Source organism: Pleurodeles waltl, chromosome 3_1 (assembly GCF_031143425.1).
Source record: "Pleurodeles waltl isolate 20211129_DDA chromosome 3_1, aPleWal1.hap1.20221129, whole genome shotgun sequence".
NCBI lineage: Eukaryota > Metazoa > Chordata > Amphibia > Caudata > Salamandridae > Pleurodeles > Pleurodeles waltl.
Genome location: NC_090440.1, coordinates 1,575,259,808 through 1,575,286,857, shown reverse-complemented (window position 1 = coordinate 1,575,286,857; position 27,050 = coordinate 1,575,259,808). Strand labels below are relative to the sequence as shown.

General features: G+C 45.5%; 1 protein-coding gene across 2 annotated transcripts in view; it reads left to right on the top strand.

The window, feature by feature from the left end:
- Window positions 1-27,050, top strand: part of GALNT13 (polypeptide N-acetylgalactosaminyltransferase 13) — a 1,141,430-nt gene that overhangs the window by 762,154 nt on the left and 352,226 nt on the right. For both annotated transcript variants that reach the window (XM_069225168.1, XM_069225167.1), the window contains exon 10: window positions 7,877-8,011. In XM_069225168.1, the coding sequence (XP_069081269.1) occupies window positions 7,877-8,011 (135 nt within the window). The remainder of the gene's footprint in view (window positions 1-7,876; window positions 8,012-27,050) is intronic.

Sequence of the window (27,050 nt, the reverse complement as noted above, 5' to 3'; positions counted from 1 at the left end):
CTGGGGGTCTACCACAGACGGAGCACCCACTGCTGGAAAAGATGGGAGGACATTCGCCGCTGGAGCAAGAAGACGGCGGAGGCCCAGCTGAGGATGCCCTCCCAACGTGGGAGGGGTGCCCGTCACACCATGACCCCCCTGATGTTCCGGATCCTGGCGGTGGCGTACCCGGAGTTGGATGGGCGCTTGAGGGCATCACAGCAGCCACAAGGGGGTGAGTACACTCTCATTCAGCTGGTTCAGCGCGCAGTGGAGGTGTCTGGGTGGGGGAGGTGGGCTGTGGGTTCCCCTAGGCCAGGGTGAGTTTAGTAAGCAGGGTCCCTTCTTAAGGCAGGTCCTGTGGCACCCTACCCCACCTGTGTACAGAGCCAACTACACCTAGTCATGCTCCTGTGACATCCATGTGTGCAGAAATCAGGCATAGCCTTGTAACCCATGTCCCTGGGATTGATTAGGGAACTCCAAGTGCATGGCGTAGTGCAGGGGGCTTCTGTGTCTGTAGTGTCCGCCAACGGTAGTGGTACTGCATGCACTCAACATGTCTTTTTTCTGTTTCCCCCCACTTTTTGTGGTCTCCTTGGGCTTCTGTGCATTAGCATCATCAGGCGGAGGAGCAGTGGCACCAGAGCAGGAGGGAGCTGCATCCCACATGGCCCTGGAGGGCGAGACAACGGAGTCAGAAGCCACCAGTGGGATGGAGGGTGAGGGGAGCTCCATGGCGACGACAGGAGCTGAGACCAGCGACACGGACTCCTCCTCTGATGGGAGCTCGCTTGCGGTGGCGGGCCCCTCTGTGCCCCCTGCATCTACAGGTACAGCCGCCACCCCCCCTACCAGCACCGCCCTCCCAGCAGCCCCTCAGCGTGTGTCCCGTGCCCGCTCACCCAGGAGGGTGGGCATCTCCTTCGCTCCAGGCACCTCAGCCCCTGCCCCTGTCACCCCTGCTGCCCTCAGTGAGGAGGCCATTTACCTCCTCAGGTCCCTCACTGTTGGGCAGTCTACCATTTTGAATGCCATCCAGGGTGTAGCGAGGCTGTTGCAACAGACAACTGCATACCCGGAGGGCATTCATTCTGGTCAGGCAGCACCATCAGCGAGCTTTTCAGACTCTGACCTCAGCACTGATGGCAGCCATTGTCTCTGTCTCTAGCCTCCCCCCTCCAACTTCCTCCACCCAGACCCAAACCCCTGTACCTCAGCCTATCCCAAGCACACCATCAGACCAGCATGCACACACGTCAACACACAAGGGACGTTCAGGCAAACATAAGCACCACACATACCACAGGCACTCACACAAGCATCATACCCATGCAGACATACCAACAGCCACTGCCTCCACTGTGTCCCCCTCCTCCTCGTCTCCCTCCTCCCTCCCTGTCTCGTCTCCACTCACACCTGCATGCACTACATCCTCAGCCACTACCTCCATCACCAGCACACCCACCACCACACCCTGCTCACGTGCAGTCAGCACCCCCACTACCATTCACACATCCCCTGTGTCCTCTCCCAGTGTGTCTGTGAGCCCACCTCCCAAGGTACACAAACGCAGCCACATACCCACCCAACAGCCATCCACCTCACGACAGCCTCCAGCCCATGCACCTTCACCCAAAGTCACCAAACGTACAACTCCCACAACCACTACCTCTTCCTCCACTCCCAAACCCCCTCCATCTACCCGTCCCAGTGTGTCCCAAAAACTTTTCCTGTCCAACCTTGACCTCTTCCCCTCACCTCCCCCACCCCTTCCGTCTCCCAGGGTCTGCCTCTCCAGGTCCCAACCCAGCGCCTCAGCCACAACATCAGCGGAAGCTGTGGTGCCAGTAGTGACCGGCTTCTGGAGTGCACCAGGCAGCAGTGCAGCCAGTGTGCCAAGGAGCCAGAACACAGACAGTCCCCCACCTGAAAAACACAAAAAGTTGGCCAGTGCCCGGCGGGAGAGAGGGAAAAAATCTTCAAACAAAGCCGTTCCCAGGGGTACAGGTGGCAGTGTGGATCCAGCTGCGCCACCATCCAAGGTGGGGAAGGGGCACACTAAAACTGGCAAGTCTGGGAAAACCTGCACGCCGGACAAGACCGCCACAAGAACCGCTGCCATGGACACCGCCGCCACCAGCACCGCTGAAAAGGACACCGCCACCACCAGCATTGCTGCCAAGGACACTGCCGCCACCAGCACCGCTGAAAAGCACACCGCCGCCACCAGCACCGCTGAAAAGGACACTGCCGCCACCAGCACCGCTGCCAAGGACACCGCCGCCACCAGCACCACTGCCAAGGACCCCACCGCCACCAGCACCACTGAAAAGGACACCGCCGCCACCACCATCGGAGCCACTGAGCGCCAAAGATTCCGACGCTACTGAGGCCGCCACGAGCAGGATGAAGCACTCTGGGCACAATGCCCCCTCCAGAACCAGTGGAGAGATACATCCACTACCTCTGTTCTTGGCAGGATGAAGCACTCTGGGCACCAAGCCCCCTCCAGAATCAGTGGAGTATCCCATCCACTACCTCAGTCCTTGGCAGGATGAAGCACTCTGGGCACAAAGCCCCCTCCAGAACCAGTGGAGAATGACATCCACTTCCTCAGTCCTTGGCAGGATGAAGCACTCTGGGCACAAAGCCCCTTCCAGAACCAGTGGAGACTGACATCCACTTGAGAGACTGTGGCTTTGCACTCCCCAGGATAAAGCAGTTTGCAAACCACCCACTCTAGAGAGTTGAGAGACTGTGGCTTTGCACTCCCCAGGATAAAGCAGTGGGCAAACCACCCACTGGAGAGACTTGTGAGACTGTGGCTTTGCACACCCCAGGATAAAGCAGTGGGCAAACCACCCACTGGAGAGACTTGTGCACTCCCCAGGATAAAGCTGTGGGCAAACCACCCACTGGAAAGACTTGAGAGACTGTGGCTTTGCACTCCCCAGGATAAAGCAGTGGGCAAACCACCCAATTGAGAGACTTGTGAGACTGTGGCTTTGCACTCCCCAGGATAAAGCAGTGGGCAAACCACCCTCTGGCGAGACTTGAGAGACTGTGGCTTTGCACTCCCCAGGATACATCAATGGGCATGGAGCCCCCTCGTGGATCTGGCGTCGTGCACTCATCCGGCTGAGGTTCCCCCTTTCCCTTCCCCCTGAGGTGCCTGTTTTATTTCTATCTGATGCCCCAGCAGTGTTCTCTCCATCTTGTTCGGGTATCTTGTGTGGGCCTCGCCCATGCATTTTGGGCCCAGTGGTCCACGGACTATGATGGTGGAATCCCTTGGAGTTGTATTTGTGGTGTATATATTTGTTTATAGTGTGAATATCTTTATAGATGCATATATTTTTGATTCATGTCTTTGAATATATTACAATCATTCGAGTCATTTCCTTTTGTCCTTGCATTCTTCCAGGGGGGTTGGGGAGTGTAACTGTAATGTATCATGATGTATTAGTGTGTGTGTTGTAGTGGGTGAGGGTGGGGGTGGGGGTGTTGCGTGTTGCGTGTGAGTGTCCCCTCCCCCCTCCCCTGTGTCATAGGTGCAGTACTCACCGTGGTCTTCGCCGCCAGCGTTCGTGCTCCTGGTAGAGGGGAGGAGGAGCAGGAAGAAGAAGGCTGGAAGAATCTGGAGTTCCGGATCCATGGCATCCTGGTTCCTCGTGGGGTTGTGTAGAGGTGAGTGTTTTCCCTTCCAAGTACTGTTTCCGCTGTGTTTTTGTTCGCGGTGAATCCACTCCGGAAAAGGTGACGGATTGGACTGTTGTAATTCTGTGGGCGGTACATTGTCCTCCGCCTGTCTGTTGGCGGTTACCGCTGCGGTGTTTGTTTGTACCGCCTTGGCGGTCGGAGTGTTAAAGTGGCTGTCTTTGTTGGCGGTTTCCGCCACGGTCGTGATTCCAATTATTTTTCTGCTGGCCTGTTGGCGGATTTACCGCCGCTTTAACACCGACTGCCACGGTTGTAATGGGGGCCAAAGTGTCTTCAGATGTGAACCGATTGATGGAATAATGTCCCCACTGCCCAGCCAACACTGTCTAGGATAGGTGAGTGTGAGCACCATAAACATCTCGCTAGGTGCCAGGTGAGTTCATGTGAGACATGTATGGCTCCCGCGCTCACCGTTCCTGTCAGACCTCAGTTATTTGATGGTGTTTGTTTTTTTTTTCAATGGAAAAATAACAAAATATGTTTTTTTAAAGGTATATGAATAGCAAATAGCTTTTCAACAACTTAGGCAATTAATTGTGAAGAGAGTAGTTTAATATATGGTGTGGTTGTGAGACCTTACAACGTAATAAACTCACTAGCTGTACAGTGTCCAATCAGAATAGTTTGAAAAACCTTAGCTCAACCCTTGGTCACTGTGGCACTGAGCAGTCAGGCATTATCAAAGGAACCAGTGTAAAGCATTAGGATGAACCAAAACAGTTGAATAAAAAGAAACACAACTCAATAAAATTCTGACCCCAATTTACAAAAATAGACTGTGTTTTTATCATTAAATAGACATCTCAACAACAAAGTGGTATGAAATTTTAAAGGACCAATAAATAAGTGCTTTTTCTTTCAGCAAAATAAATCATTGTAATAGACCACACTCCCAGGCAACTTTGCAAACTTTGGAAAACTTTTTTAAAGTTGTAAACTACTATTCTGGCCCGCTTTGTGTGACCACCTTCAGCAGAGAGCAGGCTTGGTTAAATAGTTACCTCACAGTCAAAGCAGTCTCCAGCCCAGATCCAGGCTCTATGGACGAACCACCATCAAGTTTCTTGGTGTGGTCCTGATGCAAGGGATACATGATGCTGAAGGATGCTGAGGATGATCCATGGCTGGGATCTTCCTGGTGCTACTCCTCAGTCCATGTATCCAGTGAGGTGACTTTGGCCACAGGAGTTAATGTACCTTGAAGTCCAATTGAAGTCCAGCCAAAAAACAGTTGCCACTGGTCTACTGGTCTTCGCTAGCAGCAAAAACACTATTTCCCTTTAACTAACAATAACTATCTTGCTGGGCAGACAAACTGCATTCCAACAACCCACCCTGGTCCAGCAGATTCAGGTGCAACTTTTGAGGGTCAGTATGCAATCTCTCAGGCTGTGCCTTGGAGTTCAGAGGCAATCAGGAGGTCTTGGCTACAATCTCACCAAGGCAGACTTCTTTAGCTTTTAGCTTTACCTTTAACAGGAAGTCAGTCAACTGACTCTTGGAGTTACTTATACTGTCTTAGGGTGATGTTTCTTCAAGCAGGGCACCACAGGCACAGTCCCCTCTTGCTTGACCAAGTAGCAGCAGGTGAAGTCCAGTCTTGGTGCATTCTGTTTGCTGGGTCCAGGGAACAGCAAGGCATCCCTTTTTCAGTTCTCCATTCAGTACAGGTATGATCTGCGGTCTGGGTGCCAGGGGTGTCACTGTTATACACATTGTGTGACTAATAGCCAGTGTGCTGCCAGGTCCTTTCCCCCTCATAGTGGCAGCTTCTTGTGACATGTGGCATTTAGCTAACTGAGAATACACCCTTCTGCCCACTCAATACATGCCAAACCCTTCTCTTGATGTGTGGTGCTCCCTACCTAACCCCAGGGGTGTAGCTAACCAGGGGCTACATGCCCACAGAAAAGAGATGTTTACCCACAGCTCCCCTTCTCTGTCCTAAAAGACAACCTGTCTGCTAGAACAAAAGAGCAGCCCCTCTTGTGTGTGTCCATCAATAGCCATTCAAAGGTAGCTTCTCGTTTGAAGCTCACTTTTTGGACTTGTACTATGTTTGGCCTTCCTGCCAAAGAGAGGTCACACCTTTTCCAAGAGCAGGCCTTTTGTGTACCTTCCCGAGAGTCACTCACTCCTAAACTCCCCCTCTGCCCCCCACACTCCCAAGAAGGGTAGAAGGCTGTCTTGTGGCCAACAATTGTAAATAGTCACTGCAAAACTTTGGACAACAAAGTGGCTACTTACTATATCTGACACTTATGCAAAAGGTACATTAAATTCTACTTGAGTATCAAGGGCTCAGTATGCCTGTCTTAGGGTTGACGTATACATATTTAAAGTGAAAGTTTGGGTTTTGCCATTACTTCAAATGGCAAAGTCAAGTCAGCAGTTTAAATGGCTCTGCCAGCCAGCAGTGGTGGCTGGGAGATGCACTTTTCTGTGTTGCCCTTAGTGGCACAATTAGTGCTGCAGTCCAAGAGAGACACTTTACCTTAAAGGCCCTAGGTACTCCTGGTCCCATATATTAGGGACTTATAAGTATGTTAACATATGTTAATTGTGGCTGAGCCAATCAGGCATATACCTTTTAAGGTCATAGATTTGATACTGAGGTCTGTTTAGCAGGCCTCACTGCACCTTTTGAGATGAAAAACCAGCAGCATCAGTTCAAACACATGAAGGTGAGCATGCAAAAAGAGGCATTTCCTTACATTAAGGTTCACATCAAGTTAACAACAGTTTGCTTTTCATTTGGCTTATAATGGTGTCCATTTTTGAAAGCCTAAGTACATTGAATAATTCTAGTTAAATGTATAAAACCTTTTACAATGTAAATCTGTCAGAAGAATTGTCTTGTATGCAAAGACCTTCTGGTGTGGAGCCTGGAACACTTATTTTAAAGATCTACACTCCTGCTATAAAGGGGAAGATTTTCTAAAATGTACAATGCGGCACAGCAGCCAAAATTGCTGTGCTGCTTTGCACAATAGAAGAAAGCAGCACAAAGCCCTATTTAAAAAATATGAAGTGCCATGCACACACCTTTGGAGCACGGGGCAAGAGTGTGTGAAGTCCAGCTTAGGTTTGGTACTGGAAGTATACACCTTACACTATACAAAAGTATGCCTAGACATTTTTTTTAAACATTTCACACATTGGATGTGTGCTGTACTGTGCAGAGCAAGTGCTGTGTGAGCTGTTTGGAGAAATGAAATATATGTCCTGATTTAAAGGTTGGTAGAGAGGGAACTCTGTTGAAATGGTGACAGAGTCGCTTTCTGCCACCATTATGGTCTCTCCATAGGTTTGATGACAGTGTAGACTACTCCATTGCCGCCGTGGTTAAACCTCTCCAATGGCCTGAAGGAAAAAGGACTGTCAGAGGTTTGGCTACATGCCCCCCCCCTTCTGCTTTGGGGTTTTGTTTCTGAAAATAAAAAGAGAACCCTGTACATTTGTCAAACCTACAATGCGTTGAAAGGAACGGCCATGCAGTTCATTTCTAAATTTAGCGGGTGGCACCTCTGTAAGCAGGTGAAATAAATGTACCCCTTATTATGGCAGAGAAACGGGCTGCTTGCTAATGTTTAATTCAGGTCCATAACTCTTCAAGTTTGTGCTTGGCCAGACAATTATACTGGATAGGGTTTTGCATAAGCACATGAGTGCTTTTGCTCGAACTCCGAAGTATTACTCACGTAATGCCACCTTGAGGCATAGTACCATAAAGCGGTTCAATGTGCTATTTACTCTTTAAAATTGCACTTTTCCAGTGCGAACAAGTTTGTTCTGGAAAGTAAACACCATTTTAAGACTTTGCGCCACTTTTCACAACTTTGCAATGGCACAAAGTCTTGTTAAATCTGCCCCAAAGACTATCGTAAAATAACATTACCTGATATTTGCAATAATTGTGTATATCACACCTATACTGATGAAGTTAAGCCTCAAACATGTTTTCCGCCTTAAACACATTAATCAAATGTTACTGTACCTTCTAAGAAATGAAATGCTTCTATTAACCATCTATCTCTGAAACATTCACATAAATAATACATAACCCACACATTAATGAGCAGCGCATTGAAAGGAATTGTGATAACTATTTAGCGATAATGAGTTTATTGTGTTATTGTGTACTTTCTACATCTATCACAATTTCTATTTGCAGGTATTTTCCTATACTGCTGACAAGGAAATTCGCACTGATGATTTATGCTTGGATGTTTCCAGGCTCAATGGACCTGTGATCATGCTGAAGTGCCACCATATGAGAGGCAATCAACTGTGGGAATACGATTCTGAGGTACATACATGTTTTCACTTTTACTGGCCTGAAAATGTACTAACTATTGAATGCAAGTCTTGTAATTAAAACGGTAGGCCATTTCTTAAAAGATGGTAAAACTTTAAAAGCTTTCGCTTTCCTACCCCGTGCATTGTTGAATCGTTGACTGGTGAAAACTATGACTCTTTAGTCTTATTGTTTCTTTTTCTTCACCATCCTACATTTCCTGTGTCTGTATTTTCTGTGTTCTCCTCTCTCTCTCTCTCTATCTCTCTCTCTCTCTCTCTCTATATATATATATATATATATAGTAGGGCCATGTTTCCATTTAAAAAACGTTTTTTGAATTGCCTATATCTTTGGTGCCATTTATAGCATCTTCTTGAACTTTAAAAAAAATAAAGTGTTCTAGTGAATCTCGTTGTACATGGGAAGTCTCAAGGTGATCCATCAGGTTGGGGCTGAGAAAAAGTGGGGGTAAAAAAACATGAATTTCCCATATAATCCCCAGGGGCATTTCAGACATGACTACAGCTGGATAGGTAAAGGGGCATGTTAGGGTTACCCTGACACAAATTGCCACAAATTCTCAGTGGATCCACAAATTTGTGGCAAAAATAATGAAAAAAATCTGTATTCCCCTCTGTGGGCCAGGTTCCAGGTTTATTTTTAAATAAATGACGGGGCGCATGGGTCCCACCTCCAAGGGTAGTTTGATGCCCCTGGGACCACCACCTTCCTGGGGCTTATTTATAATAGATGCAGAGAGACTATGGGGGTTATTCTAACTTTGGAGGAGTGTTAATCCGTCCCAAAAGTGACGGTAAAGTGACGGATATACCACCAGCCGTATTACGAGTTCCATAGGATATAATGGACTCGTAATACGGCTGGTGGTAAATCCGTCACTTTTCCGTCACTTTTGGGACGGATTAACACCTCCTCCAAAGTTAGAATAACCCCCTATGTGTCCCCTGCAGCCCTGGGGACATCTACCTCTCCGGGGCTTTGATGAAATATAATGTGGGGGCCACCACCTCCCAGCGGCTTATAACAAATACAATGCAGGGGGTGCCTGCCCCCTCCCGGACCACCAGGGACCGCCACCTCCCCAGGGCTAATAACAAATTAAATGTGGGGGGCTGCCCAGCCCCCCGCAGCCCAAGGGACCGCTGACTCCCCGGGGCTAATAACAAATACAATGCAGGGGGCTGTCTGTCACCCTCCCATCCTCGGGGACTGCCACTTTCCTGGGGCTTATAACAAATTAAATACAGGGGGGCAGCCCGGCCACCCTTGCAGCCCAGGGAACCACCACCTCCCCGGGGCTAATTGAATCACTGTAAGGGAGCCGCATGCCCCCCGAGGAGCCATAGATGGCTCTGGGACCCCCCCTCCCCCACAGGGCTTGCTCCCGCTATGTCTGATGGTGCCCACCCCCAGGATTTGCTGTTTGCTCTGACTTGGCTGGAGCTTTAACAGCTCCCACCAAGTCAGAGCAAACACTTCACTTTTTGAAAATGAAGCTTTCACCTGCTTCCCCGCACGTTAATATGCGTGGAGGGTCACAGATAAAAACATCACGCCCACAAGCAGGGAGCTGCTATTTAAAGCAGGATGTGGGGAGCCGGCTAGAACCACTGGGGCCTTCAGGCTCCCCTCGCGGTCCTGTGTGTGTGTGTGAGTGTGTACACACACATGTCCTGGGTCCCATAAATGAGTGCAGATGCCCAACACCTGGAACTACCAAACAAATTAAGGACTTTTGACTAGAATGATACATTTCTGACATAGTTCTATACTCCACAAAACTCCACCCGTCTTTCTTACTGTAACCTAACTTCCATTACTTTATAAACAAATTCCCAGCTTATATTGGTCAATACTGAATACCTAATATGAGCTCTTCCAACATCACTGCAGTAGTTCAAATATTCATTGACGCACTATTGAGGTTCTGTCAAAGCAAACACAACTAAATCACATTACCGAGTAAATTGAGTTATATTCATTTAAAGTGGCTGTATTTATTCGGTGACAAATGTATCTTTCCTTCATTCCGTTGCCTCTAACCAGCGATGACAGGGGTCTGATTTTATTTTTTATATACAAGCATCCCACTTTGTTTATGTCATTTAAGTTTTATGTCCTCAGCATCGATGTAATTCCGACTCATTTGCAGTTTATTTTCATTCTTCGATAATCAGATGATGACAGACTTCTTTTCCTTGCCAAGTAATCTATCATTTAGTTCAATCCATTTTACACAGCTGAATTCTGAAACCCATTTCTTTGGTTACGTGTTTTTACTCTTCGCTGGCAAAAAATATGATAATTAATTTGAGCACACCTTGGTTGGAAATTGCACTCACAAATATAAGATCTAATTCTATATAATTGCATGCGTCATTTTTATTATGCTGTTGTTATCTTGTATCTCTTGATTAGACTACATCAAGGATTTTTTTTCCTTACGATTATGCCGGCAGTATAGTGTTCTCTCGTGGGTGAGTGGGTTTAAGTATAAATGCTTTGCGAGAAATGTGGAACAGGATGTGCGCACTGCGTCTGCAACCTTTATCATGCAAATGAGAAGTAGAACCAGGGCTGGCTTTAACACTGGTGGCACCCTGTGCGACAATGTTTGTTGGTGCCCTTAATGACCACGTTCACCGCAGATTCCCTCCGTACCACCCTTTGATAGTGCACTCAAGTCTCCTTAACAACTCTCTCTCAGATGTATTTAATTCATTTCATAGCACCACTCATGCCAGTGTAGGTGTCAGAGCACTTATATCACACACATTTCACAGAGGCAAATTAAACGTGTGTAATTTAGTCTATAGAAAATGTTACACAAGACAAGGGCTACAAGGTGTAGGAGTCACATCTTCCATACTGGTAGGCAGTATAGTTTAGGAGTTCATGATCTGCAGAAGCACAAACTCAGAATTTAAAAAGTACCACTATGGTTGGGGGTTGTCTTTACTAATAAGAATTGATTTCTTCCCAAATTAACCCTTTTTGCAGCATTAGGATAATGAAAGACCGGGGTAAAGATGTAACCCTAACATATAACTTGCAGGTTCCACACAGCACTTTATGACATTTTCTAGCTCACTGTTCTGTTTTATGTTGGAACTTTAACTTATAAACTGCAAGTAACTAAAGCATCTTTCAGACAAATACAGTAACCACTGATATGTTTACATTATATGCACATTATGGTCTGCATCGTACATGTACACATTCTTTGCAGCAGGCATATTAACCCTCTGCACTACCTTAGGATGAGTTAAAACTTCCACTAGACTAAACTCAATCTCACTCCAGCAGGTCCATCAATCACCGTAGTTATCTTGACATATTAATTGTTGCCAGAAAATTGCTGGAGGCAAGGAATGTGGCAGCAGGTACTTTTAAAGCCACAATGTACTTGCAAACAGGGCGCCCCACCCAAGTCAGCACCCGGTGTGATGGCACCGGTTGCATCCACACCGGTCGCATCCGTAGAGCAGCCCTAGAGCCGGCCCTGAGTAGAACTATGGGTAGTCATTGGCAAAATGTAGGCAAGATCACTTATGTTAGGTCTATGACAGATTGTATTTGTGCCAGAGTAGCTGGAGTAATTTCAGTGATGTCAGTAATTACACATTACTCTTGTGAGTTGAAATTACAGAAACTCAGTATTACACCAGTTTGAGGAATTAAGAGTCATTTGGGTCACAAATCCAACCACAGGAAAAACAAACTAAGAGAGCTCGAGCGGCTGCTGGCTACTGCAGCTTGTGTCTGGTAGCACTTAGTGCCATTTCCCTAGAGCAGGGTTCTGAAAAGTCGGTCCTGGAGAGCCGGGTCCATGCCAGGTTTTTAGCATATCCACATTTAGAAAAAAGATGTTTCAGAAATCTAAATTTTTCTAAATGTGGATATGCTGAAAATCTGGCATAGACCCGGCTCTCCAGGACCGACTTTGCAGAACCCTGCCCTAGAGCAAATTGCATCCTCAGGTCCACTTTGGACGCCTTGAAGCATTTTGCTCCAAGACAATAGTGCTAAGTCCTGGATTATGCTTTATTACGCATAATTACAGTAACTTTGTGATAATTAGGAGTAATTATTCTAGAAAAATTATGACAGTAACGCCCACCCCCAAATCATACTCCCTGACAGATGATGAAAGGGGGAATTTCATATTATCAGCACTGGAAAAATGCACGAGGACAGAGACCTGCGTGTACTAGGCATAAAATCCATCATTCTCACAAGAATTTTGCCTACTTCTAGTTCTAACTGCATAACTGACTACTAATAGTTAGGCCCTTATTTATACTTTTTTTGCGCCACGTTTGCATAATTTATTTTTACGCAAAAGCAGCACAGACGTTCAAAATACAATTGTATTTGTAATACAATTGTATTTTGTAAGTTTAAGCCTCTTTTGCTTAAAAAAAATACGCAAAATGCGGTGCAAAAACAAGTATAAATCAGGACCCTAAAGCTCGAGAAATGCTTCCAGCACTGTACTAAATTATATTATCAGTGGTACAATATTATTTCAATCACATTTACTGTAGCGAGCTAATAAATATTGTCTTCTTCATATTCTCTCATTATTCCTTTACATGAAATGGTCTAGATCAGTTTGCTTATTTAACTTGTGCCACCTAAATTATTATAAAGAACATGTGCATGACAATCGCTACATTGAATACATACATGACAGCAAATAACAAAACTATTCCTGGGTGCCTATAGAACAAGATCAGTCTATGCTACAGTGATCTCTGAAGATGAAAATAATTAAAAGTCACAATGTGAGATTCAAAGAGGGTAAGCTCACAGGTGGTTTGACATTATAAAATATACTTTCCACAGACAGTAAACAAAAATCATAAACGATCTCTCCAACAACAGTGACAGATGATAGCACTATGTGATCTTAACCCCTTCGCTGCCAGGCCTTTTCCCCCTCCTGTGCCAGGCCTTTTTTTGCCTATTTGGAATAATTCTCGCTTAGGCCCTCAGAACTTTTTGTCCACATAAGCTACCCATGCCAAATTTGCGTCCTTTTTTTCCAACATCCTAGGGATTCTAGAGGTACCCAGACTCTGTGGGTTTCTCTGAAGGAGGTCAAGAAATTAGCCAAAATACAGTGAAAATTAGCTTTTTTTTTAAAAATGGGAAAAAAGAGCTGCAGAAGAAGGCTTGTAGTTTTTTCCCTGAAAATGGCATCAACAAAGGGTTTGCGGTGCTAAAATCACCAGCTTCCCAGCTTTCAGGAACAGGCAGACGTGAATCAAAAAACCCAATTTTTCAACACAATTTTGGCATTTTACTGGGACATACCCCATTTTTATGATTTTTTGTGCTTTCAGCCTCTTTCAGTCAGTGACAGAAATGGGTGTAAAACCAATGCTGGATCCCAGAAACATAAACATTTCTGAAACGTAGACAAAATTCTGAATTCAGCAATGGGTAATTTGTGTAGATCCTATAAGGGTTTCCTGCAGGAAATAACAACTGAAATAAAAAAATATTGAAATTGAGGTGATAAAAACAGCCATTTTTCTCTACGTTTTACTATGTAACTTTTTCCTGCAATGTCAGATTGTTGAAAGCAATATACTGCTACGTCCACTGGACTCTTCTGGTTTGCGGGGATATATAGGGCTTGTAGGTTCATCAAGAACCCTAGGCACCCTGAGCCAATAAATGAGCTGCACCTTGCAGTGGGTTTTCATTCTATTGCGGGTATACAGCAATTCATTTGCTGAAATATAAAGAGTCAAAAATAGGTATCAAGAAAACCTTTGTATTTCCAAAATGGGCACAAGATAAGGTGTTGAGGAGCAGTGGTTATTTGCACATCTCCGAATTCTGGGGTGCCCATACTAGCATGTGAATTACATGGCATTTCTCAAATAGACGTCTTTTTTACACACTGTCTTATATTTGGAAGGAAAACATGTAGAGAAAGACAAAGGGCAATAACACTTGTTTTGCTATTCTATGTTCCCCAAGTCACTCGATACAAATGGTACCTCACTTGTGTGGGTAGGCCTAGTGCCCGCGACAGGAAATGCCCCAAAACACAAAGTGGACACATCACATTTTCTCAAAGAAACAGAGGTGTTTTTTGCAAAGTGCCTACCTGTGGATTTTGGCCTCTAGCTCAGCCTCCACCTAGGGAAACCTACCAAACCTGTGCATTTTTTAAAACTAGAGACCTAGGGGAATCCAAGATGGGGTGACTTGTCGAGCTCTCACCAGGTTTTCTTACCCACAATCCTTTGCAAACCTCAAAATGTGGCTATAAAAACACTTTTTCCTCACATTTCGGTGACAGAAAGATCTGGAATCTGAGAGAAGCCACAAATTTCTTTCCACCCAGCGTTCCCCCAAGTCTCCCGATAAAAATGGTACCTCACTTGTGTGGGTAGGCCTAGCACCCACAACAGGAAATGCCCCAAAACACAAAGTGGACACATCTCATTTTCTCAAAGAAAACAGAGGTGTTTTTTGCAAAGTGCCCACCTGTGTTTTTTGGCCTCTAGCTCAGCCTCCACCTAGGGAAACCTACCAGACATGTGCATTTCTGAAAACTTGAGACCTAGGGGAATCCAAGATGGGGTGACTTGTCGAGCTCTCACCAGGTTCTGTTATCCAGAATCCTTTGCAAACCTCAAAATGTGGCTAAAAAAACACTTTTTCCTCACATTTCGGTGACAGAAAGTTCTGGAATCTGAGAGGAGCCACACATTTCTTTCCACCCAGCGTTCCCCCAAGTCTCCCGATAAAAATGGTACCCCACTTGTGTAGGTGAGCCAAGTGTTTGTGACAGGGAAGAGCCAAAAACACGTCGAAATTGAGGGGGAACCAAAGTGGATCCAAAAGGGCAGTTTGAAAAAAAACATTTTTAGGTTGACAAGTGCAGCAGAAATTTTATCGGTATAGATGAGACAATGATGGGTAGTAGGAATTTTGTGGATTACTGCAGATCCCTGAAGGTTCCATCACAAAAATGTGGGAAAATGTGTGCTTTCCAGCAAAGTTGCAGGTTTGAAGGGCATTGTGGGTAAGGAAATGGTGCGGGGTGCATGTGAAGCACACCACCCTGGAATCAACTAGATGTTTAGTTTTCATATGTGTCTAGGTCTTGTGGATTTTTCTACATGGCAGCGTCCCAAAGTTAAAAAAAGTGCAGCCCTCACCATTCCAAGTGGGACGATTCTGAGAGTTACCAAGCTCTCATGGTCCAAATGTAAAACAAAAAAACTAAAATAATCAAATGTCCTCTTGCTTGCCATTGGATAAGATGTTTTAGTGTGCGGGGGAGAGCTGAAAGACTGTTAGCCCCATCAGTTCGGGTGGGGGCATAACCAGGCCCATACTGGTTGGTAGCCACCACCACACTATTTTCTTTTATTTTTTTTATTCCCTGGCATCTAGTAGACTTTCTGTCTCCCCGGGGTGTGGATCGGGGGTAATTGCCCAATCTGCCCACTGGTGGGCAGAACAACTTTGGCCCCATTTATTTGGGGTGCGGGTATGGCCATACCCCCAACATCTTATTTTGAAAAAAAAATCTTCTCTGGTGGGCTTTCTGCCCCCCCTTGGGGGCAGATGGGCCTTCCAAAATAGGCCAGTCTGCCCCCCAGGGGGGCAGTTAGGGCCAACAGTAATGTGCCCCCATGGAGAGGGACCCTTGCCCAAGGGGCTGCCCCCTCCAAACAAAACAAACACATACACACACACCAATCCATTGTGTCTAGAGGTTTCTGCCCCAAAGGGGGCAGATTGGCCTTACAAAAATAGGCTGATCTGCCCCCAAGGGGGGCAGAAATAGCCTAAATACAACTTGTCTAAGGGGTCGCTCCCCCCATACATAAAAACATAAAGTGAATGAAAAAAAAATATATATCCCTGGTCTCTAGAGGTTTCTGCCCCCCCCGGGGGCAAATCCACCTAAATATACTAGGACTATCTGCCTCCAGGGGGGGGCAGAAAAAGCCTAAAAATATTTTGCCACCCCCCCGGAAGTGGCCCTTGCCAAAGGGGCCGCTCACCCTATGCGTTAGTACAAAAAAAAAAAAAAATCCCTGGTGTCTTATGGTTTCTGCCCCCCCGGGGGCAAATCGGCCTAATTATATTAGGCCGATCTGCCCCCAGGGTGGCAGAAAAGGCCTAATAATAATTTGCCCCCCCCCCCTCCGGGAGCGACCCTTGCCTAAGGGGTCGCTCCCCAAACATACAAAAATAAAAGTAAACAAAAAAAACTATCCTTGGTGTCTAGTGGTTTTCTGCCCACCCCTGGGGCAGAACGGCCTAATATTATCAGGCCAATCTGCCCCCGGGGGGGGGGGCAGAAAGGGCCTAGAAATAATTTGCTCCCCGAGGAGAGGCCCTTGCCCAAGGGGCCGCTCCCCTTACTTGAAATAGCCCCCACAAAAAAATATTCCCGGGTGTCTAGTGGTTTCTTCCCCCCCGGGGGCAGATCACAAGGCCGATCTGCCCCCAGGGGGGGCAGAAATGACCTAATTATGATTCCCCCCCCCCCCCCGGAGAGACCCTTGCCCAAGGGGTCACTCCCCAAACATTAAAAAAATAAAAAAACAATAAAAAAAAATATCCCTGGTGTCTAGTGGATTTCTGCCCCGCAGATCGCAAGGCCGGTCTGCCCCCAGGGGGGGCAGAAATGGCCTAATAATAATTTCCCCCCCCCTGGAGGGACCCTTGCCCAAGGGGTCGCCCCCCAAACATACAAAAAATAAATAACATTTTCCCTGGTGTCTAGTGGATTTCTCCCCCCCCCCCTGGGGGCAGATCGGCTTAATTATTTTAGGGGCAGAAACAGCCAAAAAATAAACTGCCCCGTTGAGAGCAGCCCTTGCCCAAGGGGCCGCTCTCCTTATTTAGTAAATAATTTTTTTTAAAAAATCCATGGTGTCTAGTGGTTTCTGCCCACCTTGGGGGCAGATTGGCCTAATAAAAATAAGCCGATCTGCCCCCAAGGGGGGCAGAAATTACCTGCAAAAATGTTGCCCCCAGGGGAGCGACCCTTGCCTAAGGGGTCGCTCCCCACAAATAAAAAAACAAAAAATTGTATTAGGCTGATCTGCCCCCAGGGGGGGCAGAAACAGCCCAAAAATAAATTGCCCCCCCCTGGAGAGCGGCCCTTGCCAAAGGGGCCGCTCTCCTTTTTGAAATAAACAAATAAAAAAAAAATCCCTGATGTCTAGTGGCATTTCTGCTGCCTGATCGCATCGCGATCAGGCAGCAGAAATGCTCAGAGAAGCCTGAAAGGAGAGGAAAGGCTTCTCTGACCCCCTCCACGTGATCGCATTTCTCCTCCGATCCGGTGCTGGAAGCTGAGCTTCCAGCGCCGGCGGGAAGGCCTCTGATGAGGTCAGCATGTGAAAGCGCGCTGATGTCATCAGACACCACGGAGGGGTCACAGGGGAGGCGGAGGTAGAAGGGGAAGGGGTGTGCCTGGCCATCGGGGGGAGCGCTAGTGCTCCCCCCAGGGGCCCATAGCAGGACGAGGTGCGGTGCCGAGGACGAGAGCACCTCGTCCAAGGCACACAAGCGGTTAAAAGCCCTGGACTCTACCACCTCGTCCAAGGCACACAAGCGGTTAAAAGCCCTGGACTCTGAAGAAAATGCTCTTTCATTAACTAGTGCAGAGAACATGTTGTAAAGGTGTAATAGTGAAGTCATGGAAATAAGAATCCTTTGGGTATGACAACAAATAGTGTGTGTCATAAAAAAAAATTCTGTGGTTCCTAAATATGATATGTGAGGATCAAAGTTAAAGGAGATATGGGGTTCTGTGTAATAGCAGTCACACTTCTTGGTGAATATTTACTAGAAGTGGTCACTCCTAGGGTCAGGTGTACTAAGATACTGGAAACAAAAAGTTGTTGCAAATTGCTACTCTACTCTTTGTGACTAATTTCTAATTTTATGAACAAGCCCAGGAATAATGGGTTACCTTGCACAATAATGAATTGCAGTGAATCACAGCCTGACCTGCCTTTTGATTATTAATTAGGCAGGACATATTTTGAGACACATAGGGCCTCATTCTGACCCTGGCGGTCTATGACCGCCAGGGTGGAGGCCGGCTGAAGCACTGCCAACAGGCTGGCGGTGCTTCATTCAGTATTAGCCGCGGCCGCCCAGCTGGGTCCGGCGGTTTTCCGCCGGATTTCCCCCGGCTGGGGGAATCCTCCATGGCGGCGGCGGCTGTTTTCACCGCCAGAAACAGGATGGCGGGAACGGGTGTCGTGGGGCCCCTGGGGGCCCCTGCACTGCCCATGCCACTGGCATGGGCAGTGCAGGGGCCCCCTAACAGGGCCCCATAAAGATTGTCACTGTCTGCTTAGCAGACAGTGAAAATCGCGACGGGTGCAACTGCATCCGTCGCACCCCTGCAACTCCGCCGGCTCCATTCGGAGCCGGCTTTATTGTTGCAGGGCCTTTCCCACTGGGCCGGCGGGCGTTCCTTTGGCGGGCGCCCGCTGGCCCAGCGGGAAAGCCAGAATGGCCTCCGCGGTCTTTTGACCGCGGAGCGGCCAAGTGGCGGTTCCCGCCCGGCGGACGGTGCCCGCCGCCCGCCGAAGTTAGAATGAGGCCCATAGTTGGGTAACAGCAGACGACCATCCCTGTGATTGCATTTCAAAATTGAAAAGGATTACTGACACTCCCTCTAAAAGTTCCACTGGCTTCCACAAAGCAGAACAGGTTAAATGGGACCCATTCCCTTTTGATAATGAGTTAAAACTCCAATTTGGGAGTTTGTAGCTTATCAATAGTTTTCAGCCAGTAGTTCAGTTGTAAACCATAGAGTATCCATTTTAGTACTTGATAAAACTTTACACACTCCCAAATTTGGAGTAGTACATGCAAATTAACGTTTTAGCATTTGCAGTTACTCTCATTGTGAGGATCAGTTTGTTAATACTGGTAATACTTTTAACAAATCTGTCCCTAAATGCTCTATACCATTTCCTTCTCATAAGGGTAGAAATGGCAGATGTCCTTGAGAATGAACAGCATGCTTTATTTGCCATTTAATGCTATTAACTGTTAGCAGAAACATTCTCTTTGGACAAATATCTTTATATTTATCTCAAATAAAAGGAAGCCATTAGAAGTTGTTTATTTTTTTATGTTTGACAAGTAAGTGCCATAGCACTGGCAGAGGTTGGGGATCCATCAGAACAGTCATTGGACAGGAGATGTCCCCATGGTTTCCTCTTGCCAAGTTTAATTAGACATGCTCAACTAAACATATCTCTCTGCTTTGTTAGAAGAGTGCCTTCTATACGTTGTCAGCCCATCAATGTAATGCAGTTAGTAGGGTCTGAAATTGAATAGGTGAATGGTATATCATTCACAGTGATTTGCATATTGGTTTCCTTTTATAGTTCCACATTTTTATTGCAGCTTTGTGGCTGACACATTGATTCCTCCTATGTCAATGTCTCATAGCCATTCCTCAGAAATGTTTTTAAGCCAGACAATCTTGAGACAACATATAGTGGCATAAGCATTTGTTGGAAGACATGGTAAACCTTTATGGTAACAAAAAGATGACACTGTCATATTTGGCTTCCCAGTTTCTTACCCTCTTTCTCTCTACTATTGTGGAAACTTTAATATAATTGTTAAAACATGTGCCTTCTGTATTACATGTATATTTGTATGCTGGCCCACCAATCACAGAGCAATCACACAACAGATATTCTACAAGCAAATACAAATATCAGATAACAAACAATGGATGTTTATAAAACATGTAATGACACTTGAAAGCAGTATGAAGATGTAACTAAAATTAATATGAATTTTGTAATTTTTCTCAAGTCCATCCATCCATCCACCCACCCATCTACCTATTGCTACCTATTGAAATGCCTCACTGCCTAATTCTTTGTCTGTCTATCTTACTAACTGCTCACAATCAGCTTGGCTCCTCTTTCAAGGTGGTCAATGAGGGTAAACTTTTGGTCTTGTCAAGCATCTATACGGTCTAGTTTTCAAAGTTGTAGATGCAGCAACAGTGATTAATCTATTTTTGTAATATTCTTTGCCTTTCTGCTATTCAATTATTAATCTATCACCAAAATTGTCAGGTTTCATGTTCCTGGTTGGTTTTGTGTGTTATTCTGCATCTTTGATTACCACACCGCTTCCAAACAGAAAATATCTTAGACTGATCCTTATAGATGTATCACATGGGAAGACTTCCCTGTAGTTCTTTCATGGTAATTTGAAAATGTGCCCTCCGATAAGTAACAGTGCCATTTTACTGTTTGAAACAATGATGGTCCAGGGTAAGCTTGCAGTCTTTTTATTCTACACGTGTGTGTCTTAAGTGGTCTGCATCAAGGGAATTTAAGGGAATGCCAGTGGTTGAGTGGTGAACCAGAGGGTAGGAAATCACAATTATGACAGAGATGTAAATTCCCTATACATTGTGAAAACTAAACTTGTGTAAAGAGGAATATTGCCATGGTTACAATATTTTTATGAAGAGCATATGTATTCAAAGACTACTTATATAACATAGTGAATATTCACATTGTTAATTGGATATGCACACAAATAAACATGGACATGTGAAGACAAATGCAAAAATGAATAAAGAAACACAATTAATTTTAGTTATTTTAAAAGTTTGCATTGTCAAAATTGGATAGCCTATGAAACTTGAGATTTTAGAATAAATGCTTCATTTTACATGATTTAGCATTTTGTTGGATTGATTCAGTTTTTTTTTTTTAACTTTGTGCACTGGTACTTTGCTAACCCTGTGTGCATGTGCTCTGAACCCCAAAGCATGTTAAAAATCAGATATATGCCAAATTGTCATATTTAACTTACCTGTATGTCTCTAGTATATATAGTATTAAGTGTACCCAGGGCCTGTGAGTTAAATGTCACTAGGGGACTGCAGCATACACTGTGCCTCCACTGCGGCAACAGAAGCAACATATGACTCCAAGACAACTACTATATCCTGTCTGTGTAGTTTTAAAACTGCAAATTTGACTTGTCAACACTATTTGACTGGCCTAAACACTCTTTTTACATATGAACAAGAGAACCTTTAGTAGGCCTTAATACCCAATAAAGAAGGGTGCCTGGTATTTAAAAGTAGGACATATAAAAGTTTAATATAAAACATCCTTTTAGTGACAAGGCCCCAAAGCAAACTGTTCAGTTTAAAAGCATTTGGACATAATATTAAAATCAAATAACTTTTCCTCTGTGTGCGACCAGCTACAAATTTAATTCTTGAACTTTTAAAATTATAAATATTTTACAAAAGATACTTTGCAAAAAGTCATATTTTACCTGCCCAAAGCATCTAGAAACCAATTGCATGAGCTTCCAACTATCACCCAGGAGCTGAGTAGCCCATTTGATGAGGTATGAACTTGATTCCAGAGCTGGGACAAAGGCCTTGAGTGTAGGGAGTTGGTCTGTTCCTCTGGCTGGATGACCACCTGGGCTGTACCCAGCAACATCATTAACTTAAAAATGCCAGTGCTGTCACAGGCAGGTTTAGCTAACATCAGGTGCCTGCCTCCTCATTTGTCCCTCTAGTGAGCCAGGTACCAATCCAACTAAAATAAGAGCTGTCCCTAAAACTGGTTTTGAGTGACCACAGAGAAGGGGATGCTCATCTCCCTGGCCACATCTCTAGGGTGGGTAGAGGAGCTCTGTACAGGGAAAGAAAGGTCCAATTATATTGGATTTAGGTGGAGAGGGGCAGTGTGGACACACACCAAGTGCTTCAAAGGTAGATAAGGTTACCCCTGGGAACGTTCTTCCTTTTGGTTAGGAAGGGGCTAGGAGCCATTCCCATCCATAAACTATTGCCAGACATAAATGTGGCACCCCTCTGCACTCCCTTCAGAACACAGCTTGACCTCTGGAAGACAGAAAAGGGACTGCCCCTATTCTTGACACCTGTGAGGAGACATTAAAAGGCTGGACCTGCTCCCCGTTGCACCCAGGACAAAGAAGTGGACTCCAGGGGTCAGTTGGCTGACTTCCTGTTCGTTTTTAATTACAAAGTATTTTATTCGGTTATCGTAGCCTACCACGTGCACAGTAATGAAAACATGTACATTACATTAAAAAAAGAAAAAAAAAGTATATGTAATTTCAAAATGTTAGAATGTAAGACAAATTAAAAGATACAATTTCTCATCATACAGGACAGATTAAAAACATCATTACATTACAATCAATCACACAAGTGCAAGGATGTTATTTACAGAATCATCATTGAAAGATACATGTAGAGAAGTATACATGCAATGCCAAGGAGTGCCATCATCAAACCTAATCCAATTAGCTAAAGTGTGGCTTGCTCTGAGAAACCTGGCACTTGGAAACCTTTTGGGTTCAAAACCCTCTAGAGGATTGAGACAAACCTGCCAAGTGAATCCGTTGAAGGTGAGTTGCTACTGTGCCAAAGATTTAGGTTTCCTTGGCTCTGAGCTTTTCCATAGAAGTATATCCATTTCATTGGAACGTTATGGAGTGCCTGTCCAGCCTTGAGGAGCCTTGTTTGGCTAAGTCTGTTAGCCTTCCACACTGGAGGAATCCAAGTTCCAAAAGAGTGACTAAGTCCAAAAGGATAAATCTTCACCATGTGAAGGCACCAACAGGCGAGGGACCTTCCTTGAGCATGAATTTTGAATTCCCCCCACACAGGACTTTCCTGGCAAAAGGAAACAGCTTCACCAGAGTCTTGTCAGTGCCTATCGGGCCCAGTGGAGCCCTTCCCCACCTTAACCTCTTGCCTTCCCCAGCTCAGGATTTTTTACTTCAATTTCACAGCCTGTAGTGAAATTGGTTCTGCCTGTTTAATCCGCTCAGATTTTTCACTTTTGGGCCACCTAGTTTTGGACTTTTTACCTTGGGTGAGCCTCACAACTGGTGTCCCACCCACGATAATCATATGGTAAATGGACTGCGTGTGTTACCGCCAGTACAGGCCTTTTCAAATAAAACTGCTGCAACGCAGTAAGGGTAGAGGCAACTTGGCTAGTAACACATAAACATATGCACATGTGATTGCATAGCATGTGGAGGCTGTGCATCTGAGGCTACCTTCAAGCGTAGTCCAGTAACTATACACAGGTAGCCTGGAGCAGAAGGAACTTTGCAGGGTTAGATATTGACCTAGGTAGGCCTTACAATGTTAGTGGACACTCATAGGAAAAGTCAGTATGGTTTACTTTTTTTGTCTGCAGTGACACTTTATTATACATATAGGGGAAATCTGACTTAAGAGTGCAGTTTCGCACCCCTTTGGCTTAGGCTAAGTCTAGCAAGATATCCAACTTGGATGAAATGCGCACCAAGACTGATAATACAAATCCCAAGCAGATAAATGTACATCTTACAGGTCATCCACATTTTTTATATTTTTCTGGCTCAGCTGAGAATCGGAGTCCAGGACATTTCTCACTCTGCTAGGCCAAAATGATTACATTGCTCCTCAGCAGAGGGAACAAAGGCCTCCCCACACAAAAGGAGCAATTAACAGTGCTTCATTCAGCTCTTGAGGCGGAAGTGGTGGGGAAGAGAATCTGTGTCTGTTAATTAGCTGTCACACTGTACCAGGGTTGGCACAGCTCAGGCCCACTGAACAAATGAGGAAGCCCAGACCTCTGGAGGGAGCAAAGGGGGTGGGGTCCTATTTGACGTTTGGTGGGAAAGGCCCTGGTTGTGGTGTCAGTGAGGGGCAGAGCTGAGGCCCCCAGAGGAGATATGACCAGTGCCTTCTTGATGGTGCCATCCTAAATTGTCACAGCATGTTGTGCAGGAGGGAAGGCACATGTGTGGAGATGTGGTGTAGCACCCAAGGATTGGTCAGAGGTGCCTGGCTTCTAGAACCTTCCACCTCCAATTTAAAACCTCTTGCACAAGTGGAAGAAAGCTGTTGTTGGAGTTGGACACTGAAAAGTAAGAGCGGCCGTGCCAATGACAACTGGAAGGAAAAAGCCCCCTGATTCCCAAATAGACTAAGGTCTCTGCCTCCAGTTTATCCAAAGACAAGTGGTTCTTTCCAGGACCATTTAAACTGGTCCCCTTACATCCCATAAGGACCAGATGGGGGAAGAATTTCCCCCTGTGCCAAAACAAGAGGACTGGAGCACCAGAGGAGAAGAAAAAGTAGAAAGGCTGGTGCAGAGAGCCAGTGGAACCAGCTTCCTCCAAAGTGTCCCACTACTAGAAAAAGCGCCAGATGCCGAGGGCTTGCCACTAGAAGCAAAATTAATGAGACCAGGATTTCTGCAAAAAAATGGGCTGAGACATGAAAGGGAAAAGGTTTTTCTTTTACACCCCACCACTTGAAGTCAGCTGCACTACCTTCAGAAACTCCCAGGATGAGCCAGGACCCATTGTTGATGAGAGCTGCAAAAGAAATTAATGAGCTTGGAAGTGGGCACGCATGGGTCCCCTCCAAGAAAGTAGAAGGGGAGCACCATCATGCCCTCCCCAGCAGGAAAGATGAAAGGACACCACATGAGTAGGAGAACTATCATGCCCCTCCTTGAAGAGAAGAAAGGGGCCAGACACCCTATCTCTGGGCCTCCATTGCGCCTCTCTCCCCATGCCCATACTGATGTCCAGGGTGAGAGGGCAGCCACCTCCTTGTCCCCCATTTCTTGGGGGAGCAGGGAAGCCACCACAACAGGAACACCCTTTCTGCAGGGGGAGGGCCGGGGAGAAGTCAGTTGCCGGCTTCCACACCAGCTAAGGTGGAGGCCAGCCGGATGGGGAGCCAGCAGGTATGGCTGCTTGTGGGCTATTCATGCTGGTGCCAAAGTAAGCATAAATAAAGGTGGGACCAGGCTCACCCAACAATAAAGAACAAAATCAAAAGATGACTGGGACAGGAGCCATGTGCCATGAAAAAAAAGCCAGAGCCGCTCATTGTTAATGCACGCTGTCTTGCCGGAGCACCCCTTATGCCCTGTGGGACACTTCTTGCCAATTTTTCTTCGAGGTGGCAAAAAGAGAGTGTTGCTGGCTGCAGGAGTTTTGAAAAGTACTGATCGAAGTTTCCTGGGTCAGAGAAATTATGACCCCTCCCTATTTTCAGCCTAAGTTTGAACATTCCCAAAACTGGAACTTTTGCTCTGCAGCCTGAGAGTGTAGCGACCTCTGTTGGTCGTTTTATAGCTACGTGTTTGTGATCTGAGCTGGTTACGTGTGATTCTGATCTGTGTGGAAACATTGATAAATCCAATGGGCCTGCTTGATTTAAAGTGACACCCACGTGTAGGATTATGTGCTATATTGTATGGGAAGTGGGTAATGTCATTGTTGACGTCATGACCCTTTAGAGTGTAGTGTGGTTAGTTTTACGTATTCATTGCGCTTTAGCTTCAGGCTTTAGGCCTTGGTGCATTTTGCCCTGAATATATTTTATTCATTTGCTAATAGCTTAGAGCCTCTGTGCACTTTTCTCTACATGTTTTTCATTAGGCTTCGTACTGTTATTTTTCAAATAGCCAGTTCTACGGTGTTGTTTTTTATTCATATCACACTGTTTTGCCTACTTCAGCACTGGAGTTCTCCATAACATGTTTACTCTGTGCTTCAGTCAAGGATGCAGTCTGGTACATTGCCGATAGACGTGGTAAGAGTTTAGACTGGGCATTCCTGCGTAGGGACATTTTGTGATCACGCTGACATGTTAGTTATAAAATTACTTCCTTGTCCCAGTACACGCAAGAGGGAGATTCCGACCAGGGAACCACAACTTGACGCTGACTGCCTCGTTGCAGATGCTGAACCAAGATCACAGGTCTTTGCTCAGGTATGAGGGCTGATATCCCCACAGTGATTCTAATAGGCAAGCTGAAAGCTTAACATGCTGTGCTCTAAATAGAACAAGCAGAGGGAGAGTAGAAACGGTTAGGAATTATGATAGCTTTATTTCTATGTTTTACTCTCCTGGTTACTATATCCATCCTACTATTTTGTACTGTTCTGGTTATTGCGTCTCACGCCTTAATATCTAAAATACAGTCGTTTTATTAAAACATTATATAAAACTTATACTGTCTTTGTCATTTGTATATGAGACCATATTGTGAATGAGAGAGTTGGTTTGGATCTGAGTAACCACGACTTCCCTGAGAAGTTCCAAAGATGTCATGCGCTCGGCTGCCCAATCATTTCTTCCCTGCGGGAGAAATGAGGCACTGCTAGTTAGCCGGAGCAACAACCGGATTTAGGGTGACAGCGTTCCTTACACGTGGGTCAGACTCAGTCCCCCACACCGTTATCCATCCTGCTACCTAGAAATCCAGTAGTCTCATTTAGAATAATGAGAGCCCACGCGACAAGAGAACAAATGTAATGTTATCAAATGTATTTCCATCAGCCTTATGTATAATTGTAAATTACTATGTAGTCTTAAATAGTGTGTGTGTAATAAAAGTACTTTTCATTTTCTAAAAAAAAAATCACAGACTGGACAAGCATTTATTGAGTGTTAGTATTGTGTGCCAGTGAATAGTGATTACTGGCCCAAACCACATCCCCTGAGGACTTGGATTGCTCTGCTTCACTACCCTGAGAGAGTCAAGCTCTACTATGGGAAGCTTGGTTCTAAAAGAGGGGGTAATTTTGAACCTATTACTTGCGAAGGCCTCTCATCCTGCACAATCAATAACTTGGTTTCCTCAAAGAGCCTACGTCAGAAGGTAAAACATATTACCAGGACAAACCTGGTTTCTGTATCAGACCTGCTTTCCATCACGGTCGGTCTTCTATTACATCTAGGTACCGCTCAAGCTCAACCAGATGACGACGGTTGGCAATAAATGCTTTTTGGTGCTATTTTAATTTAAAAGTTTAAAAATTCAAATCTCCCATTCTCCTCATTGTATTTTTTTCATTTTGGTGTTATTTTGTTCATTAAATTATTCTCTATGTTTCTATATTTTAGTGATTTTTATTGTGTTATGTTTTGAATTTTTAACTGTTTTGGTACTTTTTCATGATTTACTAA